The sequence below is a fragment of the Leucoraja erinacea genome, chromosome 13, assembly GCF_028641065.1.
Source record: "Leucoraja erinacea ecotype New England chromosome 13, Leri_hhj_1, whole genome shotgun sequence".
NCBI lineage: Eukaryota > Metazoa > Chordata > Chondrichthyes > Rajiformes > Rajidae > Leucoraja > Leucoraja erinaceus.
The window spans coordinates 33,520,947-33,540,406 of record NC_073389.1 but is presented as its reverse complement, the minus strand read 5'-3'; the positions used below and the strand labels follow the sequence as shown (position 1 = coordinate 33,540,406).

Here is a 19,460-nt window from a genome sequence, read left to right as displayed (position 1 = left end):
AACGTGGCCTTGCATCGCCCAGCGTGGCTTTAATGGCCGCGGGACAATTGCCATCGCCTGCCGGGGGCTTTGACTCTGACATCGGGAGGGGAATGGAGAGTGCAGGGGAGAGATAAGTCTTTTTGCCTTCCATCACAGCGAGGAGGAGATGCGCTGTGATGGATGTGTGTGTAAATTGTGTTGTGTCTTGGGTCTTTTTTTTCATGTGTGTATGACTGTAGAAACAACATTTCATTTGAGCCTCTATGAGATTTAAGTGACAAATAAATTGTATTGTGCATTGTGTGTATTGTGTAGGCAGCTGGGATCAAGTGCATCCCTGGGGGAGTTTCGGGAACTAAAGAGTAAACTAAAAAAGGAGATCAGAAGGGCAAAAAGGGACCAGGAGAAAGCTCTGACGGGTAGCATAAAAGACAATCACAAAATATTTTATAAATACATGAGGGGGGAAAGGGTAACTAGAGAGAGAGGGGGATCTCTCAAGAGAATCAAAGCAGTCATTTCTGTGTGGAGCCACAGGAGATGGGCAAGGTCCTCAATGAGTATTTCTCCTCTGTATGTACCGAGGAGAAAGACAGTAGGATGGAGGAAATTGGAGCAGTCACTGGAAGTGACATGAGAGTAGTCAGGGTTACCATCGAGGAAGAACTGAAAGTACTGTCATGTTTGAAGGTAGACAAATCTCCAGGCCCTGATCAGATATATCCATAGGACATTGCGGGAAACTTAAGAGGAACTTGAAACATATAAGATTATTAAGGGTTTGGACATGCTAGAGGCAGGAAACACATTCCCGATGATGGGGGAGTCCAGAACCAGGGGCCACAGTTTAAGAATAAGGAGTAAGCCATTTAGAACGGAGACGAGGAAATACTTTTTCTCACAGAGAGTGGTGAGTCTGTGGAATTCTCTGCCACAGAGGGCGGTGGAGGCGGGTTCTCTGGATGCTTTCAAGAGAGAGCTAGATAGGGCTCTTAAAAATAGCGGAGTATATGGGGAGAAGGCAGGAACGGGGTACTGATTGGGGATGATCAGCTATGATCACATTGAATGGCGGTGCTGGCTCGTAGGGCCAAATGGCCTGCTCCTGCACCTATTGTCTATTGTCTATAAAATATTTCCCGATAACTGTTGTTCCACCACTCAAGTTTTTATATTGCTTGTGACTTCCTCTTTCAATTAATGGATTTTACAATTGATGCTTAATGAATCTTCTTTGCAAATTAAACCACTAATTATTGGTGTCCACAATAAACAATTGAATGTACTTTGTGTTGCTTTTTTGTGAGTGCAATTTTTTCACCATGTATAATGAAAAACATTGAAAGTGTTTTAATTCAAACTCTCCATTTTATTCATTTATTTACAATGTCTTAATATAACATGTTTTACTATTAAGATATATTATTACATTCTTTGGAAACAAAGTTGCGTCTTCGATCTTTCTTTGTGTTGACACTTATCCCACATTGTGTAATATCATGCAAGATTCATTATTATAGAAAGTGCACAATTTGATGTATTTTATCATAGTCCACAAAAGAAGTGGAAAACAAAGCATACCAAAGGATAATATGCTACAGAGCACAAGGAAATTAAAGATCAAAAAAGATTACTGCAAAAGTAACACAAATAATGCACAGATTCAGATGTAGCACAGATAAACCACAGCTCTACAAGAAAACATCAATTTGATGATCTCTAGCAATATAGCTACTTGGAATTCAATTTATGGGAAAGGACTGAAGTGAAATGCTGTGCATTTTGATATGAATCAAAGAAACAGCTCATGCACTGAAACTTCGTATAACCTTAGAATCATAGAACTAGTTTGAACCACTCATCTCAGAATCCCATTCAGCCATCCATTTAGATCTGTCCCTTGCCTCCATCGAAATGCTTTGGTTCCAAATTACCCAATTCCTTTGCACAATAAAATTATATTTCAATTTTTAAATTTCAACTTACAGGCTCAGCTTTTGAGAGTAAAAAAAGGCTTCTGGATTTGCAAAGTTTCACTGACATTCACATTCACCGCCTCTACCACGAGGAATCGTACCTTTATGAATATACGATCTGTGGAACCTTTTCAGAGTGGTGCTTTTGATGTTATTCTGGACCCATAGCAGAGGAGAGAGTTTTTAACTCACTTATCAACTCGTATTGTGAAACAATACAGTATCAAAAGACTTTTTTAAATAAGAGGCATGCAACAGAAACAGGTCATTCAATCCAACTTGAATATGCTGGCATTTATGCACCACTTGCATTTCCTCCTGTCTTTGATCATCGAATAGTGTGAATATATTTTCTGTTCTCGGTCACGTGTCTGTCCACGCCCCTCTTAAATGCATCAATACTAATCAACCCAACTATTCTACAGAGCAAATCCCACATCTTCATCAGTTTTCAGGTAATTACATTTCTTCCCAGTTCTCCACTGGAATGTTTTGGTGGCTGTCTACAATGTAGAATCTTCCCCATGTGTAGAAACATTCACCCTGCATTCATTTTATCAAGGCCTTTAGGTCACCTTTTAGTCTTCTTTTCTCAAGAGAAAAGAAACCTAATCTGTTCAACCGGACTACTCAATTGCATTGTATAGGGTCACAGCGTCAGAGAGCAGAGGAACAAGCCATTCAGTCCATCCATGTCTGTGCCAGCTAAGGTAGATACAGAACCTTTTTCCCCAGGATGAAAAATGTCAGACTAGAGGGCAGCTTTAAGGTGAGAGGAGGAAACGTTTAAAGATATGTGTTGCAATTTTTTTTTAAACATAGAGACTGGTCGGTGCCTGGAACGCGCTGCCAGATACAGTAGTGAGATAGATATACTCGTAGCATTTAAGCTTTTGTATAGGCACGTGGCTATGCAGAGAATACAGGATGTGCATCACGTGCAGGCAGAAGAGATTAGTTTAATGGCATCGTGTTCGGCATGGATGATGTGGGCCAATGCGTCTGTTCCTGTGCTGCACACTTCTGTGTTCTATGTTCAACAGTTGCTTTCAACTACACTAAATCCATCTATCCACAATACGTCCATTGCTGACCACTGAAGTACAGGGGCAGCATTGTAGAGACTCCAGAGAAATTTCTTTAGCCATAATTAAATATGGTTAGAGGTGAGAAAATCCGCAAGTGTCAATTAAGCTGCTGTTCCTCATTTGAATCAAACAAACTGAGAATTTTTTATTTTTTTTCTGGAACTCTGCATAGATTTACTAGGCTACCATGACACTTGGAAGTTCTGAAGAGGTAAAGATGCATTGGAGTGATGGGCAGTGTAAATGCAAAGTCTGAATGTGCTATTAGACCTGCAAATTATGAAAGTGTGTGGAAAAAGGACATACCATATCTTGCTACTGCAAAAAAACTGGTAAAGTTTGGAGACACAAGTGACTGCAGATGCTGTACTCTGGAACAAAAATGAACTGCCAAAAGCAGCTGGTTAGGCAGCATCTAATGAAGCAGGGGGATGGTCAATGTTTTGGGTCGAGATCCTGTAGTCTAGAACCAAAATATCAATATCATCCCTTTGCCTCGAAAGATGCTGCCTGAGATTCGCTGAGTTCCTCCGGCATTTATTTTTAATATGGGTAAGAGATGCAATAGCAAGTGGTCATGTTAGAACCTTCTAGGAAAGTTACTGTAATATAAAAGAACCTTCGCTCCATAGATGCTGCCTCACCCACCAGCATTTTTATCTACCATTAATAAATGTAATATCAGCTTAGTCATTGATTTAAATATTATTTGTCTGACATCATTGATATGTGTTTGATATGTGATTGATAAGTGATTCATGCCCACACAGTATGGTTGAGAGGTCATCTAATCACTTTCTTTAGCAGAATTACATTCTAAATGCTCCATGTCCATATTATATAATTAAAAACTTTCCCAACAGTCCTAATTATCCCTCAGTTATAAAGGAAGTCTTTATACCTTCCCTCCTTATTAGTGTAGATTTGTGCCTCCAGGTACTCGAGACTCCACAGAAGGACCCATGCTTTCCAGCAAGGAACCAGGTGAAAGCCGACTTGGTTGGGATATTGAAAGGGACAGGCCACTGTTATGAATACCCGCCTCATGTGAAGTGCTATTGACCCCACTGGTGGATAAGATTGCTACACCCTGTCGGCTGCATTGGTTATGGTGAGAAGATGCATGTTCCTTTACCAAATCAGCAAACCCATTTGTTATGGCTGACTGTACTTTTTCTCCAAGACTTTCAAATCCCATCTGTAGGCTTTCTTGCACTTTAGAACCCATGGCAGATATAGCATCGTTGAAGGCATTCTGAGGTGCTGCCCCAATGCAGCTCGGTCCCTGGGTAAATGTGTTTTCTACCAAAACTGTCTGAGATGATGCTGACTCTCTATTGGACTGTAAAGCAGTTAAATTATGATCCAGTACATTGTAGATATCAGGCATGGAAATATTCAGACTTGACCTGATTTTCTCAAGCCCACGTACCACATCATTCATTACAGTAGCCAATGAAGTCACAAGAGACTGATGCTCCACCAACCTCCGTTTGAAAGCGGGCTCACTGCGTTCCTTATTTAATAGCTCCTCCATTTGATTTTCAGAGTGAGGAGCCACCAGTGGCCTCTTCAAATCACCTTTAGCCATAGGAGACAGGGGATCTTCTGTACTTGGAGAGCGTGCCTGTACTGATGACTCACAATGTAGCTCTGCTTCTGAGTTGGTGCTCATTGTGCATGTGTTCAATATTCTTGGGGCACTGTTGTTTTCCAGGATGGGCAGCTTGGTTGGCCTTCGTTTCCCTGTTCAGAGAACATACAAAGCTGCAATAAGGATGATGGAAGTAACTAGGGGAATCCACAGTGCCAATCTATTTACAGGCGACTCAGAGCCTTTAGCTTACTGCAGGCAATTCCAGGCAACATCCAATTCAAATAAGATACATAAAAGATAACAACTACCAAAGCAATTGCTAGGGCTTGGCTGGTATTCCCTTGTGCTTATGAAAGAGATCACCCAGTTTTCTACATTAATGAGATTCATCATGGAGTTAAAGAAAACAATTTCCTTTAAATTAATAACAAGATGGATCAAATGGCTGTAGGGCTTGTAAATGGGTTACACATTTTGAGTAAAAGTGGGCTCAAATTGCCAACATGCACATCTTAGAAGGAACCATTCAAAACCAAGAGACTTGAGCTGGAATCTTCAACTGTGTGTGTAGTTTTCTAACTCAGACCAACAATGGCTTAAAGAATAGGCAAGAAGTCTGAAATTATTACGCAGATAATTTTTAAAAACTTGGTAAGTACTCTGATTCAAAACATTTTTTAATCAAAAATATTTATTCAAATATTAAAATAATATATACAGTACAGTAACAATCAAAACAGAACCCACCACCATAATACACGACAAACGATAAACTATTATACACCTATCTTACACTCCTTGTCAAGGATACATTCAATCCCTTGCTGTGCCCAGCGGTCCTGGAAATCCCCCGTGGACAACACGTAGCCCCTATCTAACACCACCCGGGCACGGACATAACCCCAGAAAAGGGGCAAGCAGCTGGCTCGGGCAGAGCCATCTTCCGCCTGGCACCGTGACTCGTGGATGGCCAGCTTGGCTAGGATATCCTCAGCCCTACCCTCTCCCCAACGCACAGGGTGTCCGAAGATGAGGATGGTGGGTGAGATGCAGCCAGAAGGCAAGGAGCAGCCCCTTTAGATACTGGAATAGGGGCTGCAACCTCACACACTCCATATACATGTGGTACACAGATTCTTCCAGCCCGCAAAAATGGCAGGCGGCTGGCAAGTCTGTGAACTGCGAGAGAAACAGGTTGCAGTACTCTCCACCCCAGGTCCCCGATGTAGAGGGGGAGAATCCCTGCTTAGAGGGTCCCCCACCGGGGGGCCTCCTCGCGACCGGAAGGCCACAGTGTCCAGACGGTGGACCAGGGCGAGGAAATGCAGGGTGTGGAGGAGGAGCCCGTGTAGGAGACGCGTCCCTGCGTATCGGAAGAAGATGAAGGGTGTCGAGGAAAGGCGGCTCAAGTTGTGTGGGACCGGCTCCCGGGAAGGATTACGGCGCCTGGGTCCGACGAGTACTTCTGGCTGAGTGGGTGGTAAGTATGTGGTAGTACTCTGTGAATTAAGGTTGGCTAGACACAACGCTCCTGCAAATACCTATTAGATGCAATGTAAAAGTATAATTGGGAAAACCAGGTGATCTACAACTTGTTTTATTGACTGTACGGTGCACTTCCTTAAATCATAATATTCCACACTATCCAGTATCAATGAGCTAATACTCACTGTGAACTGCCTGGACACCGGGCGGTGAAATACTGTGGGCTGGATTTTTCTGCCACTAGGAAATAAATACAGAGGTTTTATATACATCACTACAAATCATGATTTTAAATGAATCTCCTCTATTAGAAACTTGTATAGGTTCACCAATGATTTTCTGAAAACTGATGGTTCGGCAGCTCCTTTAATCTAGTCAAAATTATGATAGTCACTGAAACCCCCCCCCCAGAAGTCCCGCATGAGAATGTGGAGCCTAGGCCGGGTGAGATGGTCGATCGCAACCTCATCGGGACTTCCACGGTCGGATTTTCGATTGGCAAATGCCGAATTTGCCCCCTGCAGCTGAGGCTCTGGAACTTCGGTCCTGCTGGAGTCGGCGTGTCTGTTCCCGTAGCCGACTTCCAAGGACGATTTTGCAGGCCGGTATCTTGGCCCCCCGCCAGCCTAGGCAGAGCTTTTGACTCCTCTCAGAGGCCGTGACCTACATTGGTCTGGCAAGATGGATAATCCAGCAATGGTCTGGAACCAAGGGTGCTGAAAATCAGTGGTGGACCTGTATATTATTTCTTCATCCACCTCATCACAAAAACTACGACAAGGAAGTTGCCATTGCATAAGTCATTGTGAAAAGGTGGGAAAGAACTGGCAGATATATTCTTATCATCAGCAGCCGCAGGTAAGGTGCCGAAAGTCTGGAGTGTGGCTAATGTACTTCTATTTAAGAAATACCGCATAGAAAAGCATGGGAACTACAGACCGTTGAATCTTATATCAATGGTAGGTAACATATTGGCAGGGATTCTTAGGGACAGGATCAACATTCATTTTAGAAGAGCAAGAACTGATTAGAGATAGAGAAAGAGATGGAGACAGAGACAGAGACAAAGATTTGATTGATTTGGCAGGACATCTAAAGAAGCAGTTTGATTGGCTGAGGAAGAGATATAAAAGGAAGGGAAGGTTTAGCGGAGCTGCCTGTTGAGAGCAAAGATACTTCTATGATCTTTGGTTGAGAGCATGGCTGTATTAGGGTGGTGACGAAATGATGCTTTGGCTTAAGAGGCTTAAGTGCTGTATTGAACCCAAGTACAGAACTCAGGCTATGAATTATTAAGCTTTGGTGAGAAGGGCTGCAGAAAGAGTGCTGAACCAGCATGCGAGTCTGTTTCAAGTCCAGAGGCAGAGCAGCAGGATGGGAAGTTTAAAAAAAAACTTTGGGAATAAATAAAGAAGGGATGCAGGATCATGTAATATGCTGTAGCTGAGGGAACTGGTAGACCCCATTATAGTTCTGGCGACTATATCTGCAACAAGTGATAGTTGTTCAAGGAACTCCAAGCTCAAAATTGGTGACATGGAATCTGAATTTCAAACACTGCAACACATTAGGGATGGGGAGAATTACCTGGATGCTATGTGTCAGGAGATAGTCACACCCATTAGATTAACTACTTGCATTTTGGTCTGTTTGCAATCGTTCCACAGATTGGAAAAGTATGGATAACGTTCAAGGGAAGAAGAGCATAGGAGAGACTTTAGAATTTAGAGATGCAACATGGAAACAGGTCCTTCAGCCACCGAGTCTGTGTCAACCAGCAACTGCCCCATATACTAGCACTTTCCGACACTCTAGGGACAATTTACAATTTTTACTAAAGCCAATTGACCTAAACCTGTATGTCTTTGAAGTGTAGGTGGAAACCGGAGTACCTAGAGAAAACCCAAGTTGTCACAGGAAGAATGTTCAAACTCCGTACAGACAGCACACGTAGTTAGCATTGAAACCGGGGTTCTGGCGCTGTAAGACAACAACTACCGCTGTACCACTGTGCTGCCCCAGAGATTACTGAAGTTACCAGAAAAGAAAATAGGACAGAAAGTTTAGAAAGGGATAGAGTCTAATTTCAAGGGATCAAATTGAAAAGGGGTGGTGAATATAGAACTGAAGGTCTTATATTTGAATGCATGCAGTATACAAAATAAGATGGATAAGGTTATAGCACAGTTACAAATTGGCAGGTTTGACATTGTGGGCATTACAGAGTCATGGCTGAAAGAGGATCAGATCTAGGAGCTGAACATCCAAAGATACACATCCCATTTTAAAAAAACAGGCTGGTGGGCAGAGTGGGTGGGGTGGTACTGTTGGTAAAGAGTGAAATCCAAACCTTTGCTGGTAATGACATGGGATTAGAAGATGTAGAATACTTGTGTGTGGAGTTAAGAAACTGCAAGGGTAAAAAGCACCTGACAGGGTGCCTGACAGCACCTTGTATAGAGGCTTCTGAATAATAGCCAGAATGTAGGGTACAAATTACATCTGGAGATAGAAATGGAATGCAAGAAAGGCAATGTTACATGGGGGATTTCAATATGTAGGTAGACTGAGAAAATCAGCTTGGTACTGCATCCCGAGAAGGAATTTGCAGAATGCCTATGAGATGTTTTTTTAGAGCAGCTTGTGGTCGTGCCCACTTGGGAAAAGCCAATTCTGAATTTGCCGTGAAATGAACCAGATTTGATTAGGGAGCTTAAAGTGAAGGAACCCCTAGGAGACCATGATCATAATATGATAGAATTCAACCTGCAGTTTGAGAGGGTGATGCTGAAATCAGATGTATCGGTATTACAGTTGAGTGAAGGTAACTACACAGGTATGGGGCAGGAACAGACTAAAGCTGAATAGAAAGGGGCCCTAGCAAGAATGATTGCGGAGCAGCAAAGGCAGGAGTTTCTGGTAGTAATTCAGAAGACGCAGTATCTTTTCATCCCAAAGAGGAAGAAACATACTATTGGGAGAATGAGGCAACTGTGGCTGACTTAGGAAGTCAAAGGCAGAAAAAGCAAAAGAAAAGGCATATTGCAAAGAATAGCGGGAAGCTAGAGGGGTGGGAATCTTTACAAAATCAACAGAAGGCAACTAAAAAATATTGATTTCTCTAATTTCAAGTAATTCCTGCATTCCTTCTCTCTCCACCACCCCCTCACCCACCCTAGTTTTCCTGCTAGTTCCACCGTTGGCATCCATATATCCCTTTGTTATCAAGAGAAAGTTTGATTTAGCTCTTAGGGCTAAAGAAATCAAGGGATATGGGGAAAATGCAGGAACGAGGTATTGATTTTAGATAATCAGCCATGATCATATTGAATGGTGGTGCTGGCTCGAAGGGCCGAATGGTCTACTCCTCTTGTCAGAATTTCCATTTGCCATTTCTTGGCCCACCTTCTGAACTGTTCTAGATAATGTTGTAAACTTAAGATATCTTTCCTTACTGTCTACTATCCCACCAATGTTGATGTCATTGCCAATTTGATTACAATGTTAATTACAATGTCATCTAAATTGTTAATGTATATAACACACATTAGTGAACCCAGCACCAACACCTGCGGCACACTACTGGTCATAGGAAAATAACCCTCGACAACTACCCTCTACCAGACAAGCCTACCATGCGGGACCTTGTCAAAGGCCTTGTTAAAGTCCATATAGACAAGGTCTACTGTCCTACCTTGACCTCAAATAATCAGATTTGCAAGATACGATTTTCCACACAAAGCCATGCTGACTATCCCTAATCAGTCCATGCCTATAAAAATGCTGGTAGATAATTTCCCTAAAAAGCCCCTACACTACTGACATCAGGCTCATTAGCTTGTAGTTCCCTCATTTGTCCTTGCTGCCCTTCTTATATAGTGGTACAACATTAGCCAACTTCCAGTCTTCTGGAACTTTACCTGTGGCTAAAGATGATGCAAATATCTTTGCCAGGGCCTCTGTAGTTTTCTGTTTTCCAACTTAGACCCTGACCCACCTCCAGTTTAAATTCCAGTTGGAATATTTTGGAGGACCCAAGAACCAGGAACCAAGAACAAGAACTCATCTATGAATATTGAATGTCAGAGATACTTAGATATTAAAAAACCAAGCAATTTGTTTTGTTTTAACACTTGAAACACTTACAATAAAAACAAATGTTTAAATACATCAAATTGTTTTATTTTAATGCAAATTATCTACTACATACCCAGACCCCTGTAGACATAAGTCTCTGTAGACATAAGTCCATTGAAATGAATGCCCTCAACTGGCGCAGGTTAAGAAAGCTGATTCCAGAACACAATGGTAGGAAACTACAACAAGTTTGCATTCTACATCTAGACTCCACATGGAATCCAACATTAAAGCATATTTTGGCAAATCCCAGCAAACAGTTTGTGATTTGTGTGTGTGCATGAATATCGGGAAAGTGGCACCTGCCAGAATTTGCTCGATTACCAGGATTCAATCCTCACTATCTCATTGGCTCAATATGCAATATAATCTCAGTGTCAATATTACCATGCCAGTAACACAAGGATTGAGTGATCTTCTGATCCTGGATTTGTTTCGTGCAGTTATGATTTGTAATGTGATACTCACTGTAAACTTCTTCACTCCTTGTAAACCGGAAAATTTCTGATAGGATATATCTGCTTTTACTTTGCCGGCATCGAGGTCACCTGTATATATCTGTTTGATACCAGCACTGTTTATTAAGGGTATACATTCATCACATGGGCATTTGGTAACAAATATCATTGTCTTTTCATCCTCTTTAATATCCTGACATCTGCAAAAGAAACAAATTAAACAGTCAATAAATGTTTATAGCTTGATAACCTCCAGTGGTTGTCATCTACTCTCAAGATCATCCTCAGGACTCAAATAAATTAAGTTCCTCACTGATTGAGGAACTCATCCATACTACATCTAGTTGTATGCTAAGTGTAAACAAAAAGATTTGAATTTGAATATAGATTGTAAGAGCAGATCATTGTTACTTTCAACATGCACTCCCTGAATAAGGTTATAAGGCACTTTATCTGCAATAAAGGTATTGCTCAGTATTTGTACACTACGAATAAGGATGCACAATATCTCTAAATTTTGTAAATTTATTGCAATATCAAAGTATTTAATATTTAACAGCATTCAAGTCCAATGAAAATAGACAAACCATAAAGCTAATTACAATGAGTACAAGCCAGAAAGTATGTTATACCATGTGCCACATTTATCTTCCAACTAATGTGCGCCAAACACCTTATAAAAGGTGCATTATATGAGGAGCTATTCCTTGAGTGAGATCATTTTCTGAAGATTACCACGCATAGAACATAAGATTCAATTATATGCTCAAAGCCTCCGTGAGAATAAATAACAATCCTACTAACCCATGACTGCTCAAAAAACAGAAGGATAATTCGGATTGGTGACACAATAGACAACAGATACTTGAATTTTGAACAAAAACAATAATGCTGGAGAAATTTGGTGGGCTAGGCAATTCTGGATCAGGATCCTTCCTCAGTCTAATAAAATAGAGATGAGAAAGCTGGTGGAGAGGGGTGAAGGAAAAAGGTGGGGAAAAAATGGTGGCCTTACGATAGGGTGGGGAGGTGTGTAGTCTACGTAGTTCGGAGAAATCGGTAGCCACACCTTTGACTGTAAGAAAGTGTGAGGAATCATAACAATCTTTCTATACTCAGCCTCCTACACTGTGAGAGTGAGGCCTCATGCAAACTAGAAGAACAGCACCTCATATTCCACTTGAGTAGCTTACATGACCATTGAATGCTCTCAATTCCCCCACCTGATTTATCTGCCAATCAACCCTTCCTCATCTGAATCCACCTGTTATTTGCCAGTTTTTGCCCCACTACTTCCCCTCACCTCTCAACACTAGTTTTCTCCCCTTTGCATCATCAGTCTGAGGATGGATCCTGATCTGTCCAATTCCCTCTAGTTATTGCCTGGATTCTGTAGATCCTTCAGCATTTTGTTTATTGCACATTTGAATTAGTATTGACATTTTCATATCCATCCATTCAAAGCAGACAGAAGCTCAGGGTAAATAACTTAAGGAGCACTCCACCATACAAACGAGCTGCCTCGTTTGTAGAAGAGTCTACGATTCCCACATTGAAATTAGTCACCTTAGAAACCAGAGTTTAAGCAAGTCATTCTCAATCTTGCCTTAGAAAATACTCCAGGAAAGTACTTAATTTGGTGAAAAGCACATTTGGTATATTCTGAGGTTGTGAAAGACAAGTTTTTCTCCCCTTTTTTATGCAGAAGTGGCTTAAGATGGTTGAAGTTATCAAAGTAAATTGCACAAAAATAATTTGAATGCTTACCGGAAAGTTAAAGCATTTTGTTCAGCATGTATAATGTACCGAAACTTCCTGGCTTCTCTATCTTTCTGCTGTTTCTCATCCATCTGCGGAAAATCTGCATATTCTGACCCTGTTGGATAGGCATTATAACCACATCCAATCAGATACCTTGCTCCTGTGCCTTCACAATTATTCTACAATAAAGATAAATTTATTATTTGATGAGAAATGAGAAAACATTCATTAGGTATCCCAAATCCCTAATTTGAGGAAGGACATCCTTGTGATTGAGGCAGTGCAGCGTAGGTTCATGAGATTGATCCCTGGGATGGCGGGACTGTCATATAAGGAAAGATTGAAAAGGCTAGGCTTATATTCACTGGAGTTTAGAAGAATGAGGGGGGATCTTTTAGAAACATATAAAATTATAAAAGGACTGGACAAGCTAGATGCAGGAAAAATGTTCCCAATGTTGGGCGAGTCCAGTACCAGGAGCCACTGTCTTAGAATAAAGGGGAGGCCATTTAAGACTGAGGTGAGAAAAAACTTTTTCACTCAGAGAGTTGTGGATTTGTGGAATTCCCTGCCACAGAGGGCAGTGGAGGCCATTTAACTGGATGGATTTAAGAGAGAGTTCGATAGAGCTCTAGGGGCTAGTGGAATCAAGGGATATGGGGAGAAGGCAGGCTCGGGTTATTGATTGAGGACGATCAAGCTTCATTAATTGCACAGTAGATCTGCTCCTGCTTTCATCAAGTGAAATTATGTCACAAGGGCGCCACGGTGGCAAAGCGGTAGAGCTCAAGCCTTACAGTGCAAGAGACCCGGGTTCGATCCTGACTACGGATGCTATATGTATAGAATGTGTACATTCTCCCCATAACCTTTGTGGGTTTTATCCAAGATTTTGGTTTCCTTCTACACGCCAAAAATGTACAGATTTGTAGGTTAATTGGCTTGGTAAAAATGTTAAATCGTCCCTAGTGTGTGTTGGTAACAGTGTTAATGTGCAGGTATCGCTAGTCCGTGCGGACTCGGTGGGCCGAAGGGCCTGTTTTCACACTGTATCTCTAAACTGAACTAAGCCAAATACCAGGACAAATGGCCTTAGCATAAGCATTGCAGAATTTATTTTAAAACACTAAACAAAAAGCTAAATCTTACCGAATTTCCTTCTGCCCAGATCACTGCCCCAACACCAATCTTCTGATCCTCTGAAATATATTAATTCAGGAATGGATTAATGTAAAAAAAGGTACCTCAAAACATTCTGTTATGATTCATTCATTAAAATTCTTGAATACCAATGTATTAATTTTTAATATGAATTTTGAAGAACACAATATTTATCTTGAAAAAATCTGTGTATTAAATGATAGCTAAAGGATGCACATTGGAAGTGTTTAGTGCAAATTAAAATGATAATCTTCTCAAATGAAAATCCTCAAACCAAAGGCAGATCAAAAAAGGTTTCCTGGCCAAAAGTAATTCCAGTTCAATCTAACTCCTATCTTTGTCAAATTGATTCCAACAACAACCTGTAATATGCTACCACTTTAAAATATGTAAAACATGTTGAGCAATTAATGCTACAACTTGCATTTGATAAGCAATTAATGCTATAAATTATATTTATTTATCACCATAAAGGTGGAGAAACATCTCAAAGTATTGTGAAATATGGAGAATAAAACTGACAGTTGGTTTTAAGGAGGGCAACAAGGCCAAGGGTAAATGTTCTAGAAAATGGTTGTTCAACCTGAGATACTGGTCAGGGAGATAGATGCAAAGATATCAGATTTGATGGGCCAAATATGATTGATTTAGTCTTCCAAATAACTGGAGTAAATTATGGATAAACCAACACTTCATTTTTGCTACCTGAATAGCGTTGTACAGAATGGAAAAGGGCCCTTTGATCCACCATATGCATGTCAGAGTTTTTGCCCATCTATACTAATCACATTTGCCTGCATAGGGGAGAGGTCAAACTGACATTGTCAATTTATATGTGAAACCTGATGCCACGTCAATGGTCAATTGGAAATCCTAAGAAATATTTAAGAATGCTAATTGCAGAATGAATCATTTCATGTTAGATAACCCTGTGGAAGCTTGCCAAACTCTCCAAATTGATTTAAACATTTTTTTTGGTGATACTCGAGGGTTTTCCATAATATCTCAGTTGATGAAATCGAAAAATTTTATGACGTCAAAGGAAGTTTTTGTATTGTCTTCATACTATGAAATGTTATTTATAATTAAAGTCTCGTTCTCCATTAATAAATATATGCAAAAGGTCAGTTATCTTTGTACACTATACAATGTTCTGTGCTTTATTTTCTCACCTGCACCACCTGATGTACTCATACATGGTATGATATACCTAGATAACACGCAATAATAAACCATAACCAATACTATTGTCATACTAAATTTGATGATGAAGACAATATGAAAACCACTTGGTCAACTCACCTGTCCGATATGCCAATAGCCTGGCTTGAACCATGCAGTGTCTTGCAAAATTTTGAAATTCATTGTTTGTGTGCTCTTCGGATGCACTATCTAAATCATCACAATTAAATATTCCGGACATTGGAACGCTACAGTCGATGGTTGCTAACAAAAAAACAAGCTCTTCCATTTTGTGCCTTAAGTTAATAAAATGAACATCATCACACACGTTCTCTAAGCCAATAGTCTTTAAGATTTCTTTGTGGGTGTCACTGTCGCTAATTAAGAATGATTTCTCAAATTCCCGCAATCTCTTTCTTCTGCATTCAGTAAAATTGTTCTCGTCCTTGGCATTCATGCTTTGGAAAAACTCACACTTTTTTGAAGTTTCTTCGACAAATTGAAGCATGTTGTAAGCCAGAGGTTGAAGCAAGATGCAAACACGAGCTCGACTATTGGACTTGAGTCTTTCCACTGCCTTAGCGTCCAACTTTGCGTCTGAAACGCAGTTATTCATTTCCTTGTCCTTAGCCAAACTTATCTCCGGGTCACCAGGCCAGTAAGAAATTCGATTGACTCCAGCTAAAATTAAATATTAAAAAAAAAATGAGTTGAAATTAAAAACAAATACGAAAGTAAAAATATGTTTGAAATATGTATCTGTTTAGTCCCATGAATCTAGTCCCTCTCCCATGCTCTTTTCATGTGGTGCTGCATATTCCCTTCAAAACATTTACATGCTCATTCTTTATGGTGGGAAATCCACAAACAGCCTGCACTAGGAGTGCTTTACCATTAATTCTAATTGATTGAAATAGCTGTAAGTGACTTTCATAACTCACATAATTTTAACGTAATGTTAATATTTTTTAATTTGCTTTATAAAAATCATTCAACAGCCTTTGAATGTTTTTTTCTAAATTTGCCATTGCTTCTGAATATCACTGGATTAAAATTTTAGAATGTTCTGCCTTACGCTACTGTGAAAGCACCACACAAATGTTTCTGAATATGGAAGTCTAATTGTTATACAGTTTTGTAAGCTCTGCTAAATTACAGGGTGAAGCTTACCTTCATTTAAAATATCACTATCACCTTTTACTGTGATCGTACTTTTTTTGCCAATTCCAAATGATCCCATTTCAGTACAGCAGGCTCTTTTGATATGTATTACCATGTAAAAACAGACTCTACAAAGCAAATTGTGGTTGCCCAGGTACCTTCAGGGAAGTAGTTTATTCGAAGGTTGGAGTTAGATGTCTACAGAGCTGCTAAAATTTTGGATCAATAAAAATACTTTTTAACTGCACTTACCATTTAAAACCATCTTTAGGCAGGTTGAGCATGGTTTCCTTGAAAAGTAGAGATCACATTCTTTCAATCTGCATCCATGTTTAACAACAGCAATTTGGCCAACATGTAGGTCCATGCTTGAACAGTGTAGCCCAATGATTTTTGAATTATGCACAACAACAAGGCCATTTCTTCTTTGCTAAAAATGAACATTCAGTGATAAATAAATTTCTATCTTAAGAGCTATAGTTAGTAACTAGAATTTGACATAAAATAACTTGTCCCATAAATGCCACAGGTACGAGACCTGGAGAGAGACATGGTTTACTATGATATGGACATGTCCTGCCCCCAAAAGCTTCTCTATTTACAAGGCATAAGTCTGGATTGTGATGCAAGACCCTCCACATGCATGGATCAATGCAGCGTGGAAGGAATTACTCATCAGTGTTCTACGTCTTGCCTTCCTCAGTAGTTTCAATGATGATTTTCACAGGCGATACGAGTTATGATTTAGCAATGTTTAGCTATATGGATGGAGCAAAGAATGGAGAGGTGGAAGGCATTCAAGCACAGGCTGGTAAATAACGTGTGACATTCCTGCCACATGGAACTAGGCAATGACAATCTCCAACCCAAGATTGTCTAACATTTAATGGCATAACCTTCATAAAGTTCTACCATTAACATCCTGAGGGTTATAATTGATCAGAGACTTAACTGGGAAAAACAAGCAAATAATATGAGGAGGGGATCCTGTACCAAAAATCAGAGGCAAAAGCAATTGAAGAAATAATTGTTTACAATTAAATGTTATAGTTTAACAAGAACAACAACAATTTACAACTGAAGGTGCAAGACTCCACATATAATCGTTTACTTTCTGGACCCCTGAGGTTGATTAGCTGCTACCAACTAAAAATGATAACTTTAAAACAGTATTTGCAATTGTTTATTATACTTGACATTGAAAGTTGTCTAATGAAGAACAAATGTGGAAATGTTACAAGTTCCTAAAAGGAGGTTAATGTTGCAAATCGGTTTATGTTTATCACGTGTATTGTGATACAGCGAAAAATCTTGTTTTGCATGCTATCCAGGTAAATCATCCATACATGATTACAATCAAAGCCATACACAAGTGTAAGAAATAGTGCAAAGAGAAAGGAGACAGTGCAGAACATAGGGTATTCCAGCTTCAGAGAGTGCAGGTATAAAAAGTGCAGGGGCCACAACGAGGTAGAGTGTGAGAGATCAGGCATACATCCTTACTTTCCGAGAGGGCTATTCAAGTCTGTTCAACAGCAGGTAAGAAGCTGTTCTTGAATTTGGTGGTACGCGCTTTCAAGCATTTGTATCCTCTGTCCAACAGGAAAGGGAAGGAGTACGCCCAGAGTGTGAATTGTCCTTCATTGTGTTCCTGTGGCCTGCTGAAGAGTAGATAGAGTCAATGGGGGGGGGAGTTGGGGAGCGAAGGGTGACATTGGTTCACATGATGTACTGGGCTGCGTCCACAACTCTCTGCAATTTCTTGTGTTTTTGGCAAATTAGTTGCCAAAGCAAACCTGATGGTATGCTTTCTATGGTGTATCTATAGAAATTGGTAGGAGTCATTGAAGACATGCTGAATTTCCTTAATCTTCTGAGGAAGTAAAGCATTGGTGTGATTTCTTGGTCAAATTGTCAATGTGTTTGAACCAGCAAAAAATTGCCTAGGAACTTGAAACTCTCAACCCTCTTCACTTTAGCACCCATTGATATAGACTGGCCGTGTCCTCCACCCCGCTTCCTGAAGTCGATGACTAGTTCCTTTGTTTTGCTGGCATTGAGGTTGTTGTCTTGAAACCATGTTACTAAGCTCTTTATCTCCTTACTGTACTTGAAATCATCATTGTTCAAGATCCAGTCTATTACAGTGTTGTCAAGTGCAAACTTGTGAAAAGAATTTGAGCAGAATTTGGTTGCACAGTAATGAGTGTATATGGATTATAGTTATGGGCTGAGAATTATTGTGGGGGATGCAATCTCGCCTTTTCTTTCTGACTGTATCCAGTTGGAGAGAATGGCGCTGAGTCCTAGATCTGGGAGTTTTGGTTGGAAATAGGGTGTTGAAGTTACAGCTGTAGTCAATGAATAGGAATCCTAAAGTGGATGTTCTTGTTATCCGAATATTCCAGGGATGACAGAAGTGCCAGGAAGATGACATCTGCCACAGACTTATTGCAGTGGTAAGCAAAATGCAGTGGATCAAAAGTGTCTGAGAGGCTGTAGTTGATGTCACCATGACCAGTCTCTTGAAGCATTTCATGTTGGTTGATATCAGAGCCACCGGGAAATAGTCATTAAGGCATGCTATCTTGCATTTCGTTAGCACTGGGATGATAGTAGTTTTCTTAAAGCATGTGGGAATCTCAAAATTGAGTAGATGTCCGTGAATACATCGTTGGTCTGCGTAACTTCTGAGGACATGGCTGGGATTCCATCCAGGTCAGGTCCTTCCCATGGTTTTACTCTCAGGAAGGCCGATCTGACGTCTGCAATGGTGACTGTGGGTTCAGGTGCACCCGAGGCTTTTGACATAATTCCACTAACATTCTGTTGACATTGTTTCTTTATAAAACTAAAAAAGGTGTGGTACTGGCTTGTCCAAGATCCAGTACAATGGCAATTCATGAGATCTCTTTTCATCATTACAGTCAATGAGGGTCTTTACATTAATATCACGTTTCTTCCAGGATATTGGAATATTTTTAGAATTCCAGTTGCTTTGTCTTGAATTGCATTCTAATTTAATCCTAACTTCCAATTATAGCCACTTTTCCACTGGAAAGACTGACATTGTACGAGCCAATCATTTCAAATCACCCAATTTAACAAAAACCTAGAGGTAAATATAATTTTTCCTTATCTTTTAGACATGTGGACAGCTATCAGATTTGTACTTTAATTTTTTACCAATTGTCAAACATATCCTATTGGAAATGATTGCCTTTCCGAAAAATATTGAGTTGATCCAACATTGACAGTGGATGAGTAATGCAGAAGGGACGTGTATAGCGAGCGCAGTGAAGCCACTTTGCTATATTTCAATCTTGTGTTTTAAGCATCCTCGGCTTACTTTTAAAAAATATAAAAAGAGCCTGTAATGTATAAATTTTACGTGGTAAAAAATCCTATTGCTCTGATGCCAATAAAAACGAACATGTGATGTAACTGAACGAATGTTTAAACACATCAATTC

The 19,460-nt window shown here is 40.1% G+C and overlaps 1 protein-coding gene across 3 annotated transcripts in view; it reads right to left on the bottom strand.

Moving 5' to 3' along the window:
- Positions 1 to 354: 354 nt before the first annotated feature.
- Positions 355 to 19,460, bottom strand: part of cdadc1 (cytidine and dCMP deaminase domain containing 1) — a 29,690-nt gene continuing 10,584 nt past the window's right edge. Inside the window, exons 4-10 of one of the 3 annotated variants that reach the window (XM_055644856.1) lie at positions 16,241 to 16,418; positions 14,948 to 15,508; positions 13,634 to 13,683; positions 12,491 to 12,663; positions 10,734 to 10,923; positions 6,314 to 6,368; positions 355 to 4,792 (exon numbers count right to left, since the gene is read on the bottom strand). In XM_055644856.1, the coding sequence (XP_055500831.1) occupies positions 3,960 to 4,792; positions 6,314 to 6,368; positions 10,734 to 10,923; positions 12,491 to 12,663; positions 13,634 to 13,683; positions 14,948 to 15,508; positions 16,241 to 16,418 (2,040 nt within the window). In that variant the 3' untranslated portion in view covers positions 355 to 3,959. Of the gene's footprint in view, positions 4,814 to 6,313; positions 6,369 to 10,733; positions 10,924 to 12,490; positions 12,664 to 13,633; positions 13,684 to 14,947; positions 15,509 to 16,240; positions 16,419 to 19,460 lie in introns of all 3 variants that reach the window. The other 2 variants (XM_055644857.1, XM_055644858.1) reach the window with 2 other exon arrangements.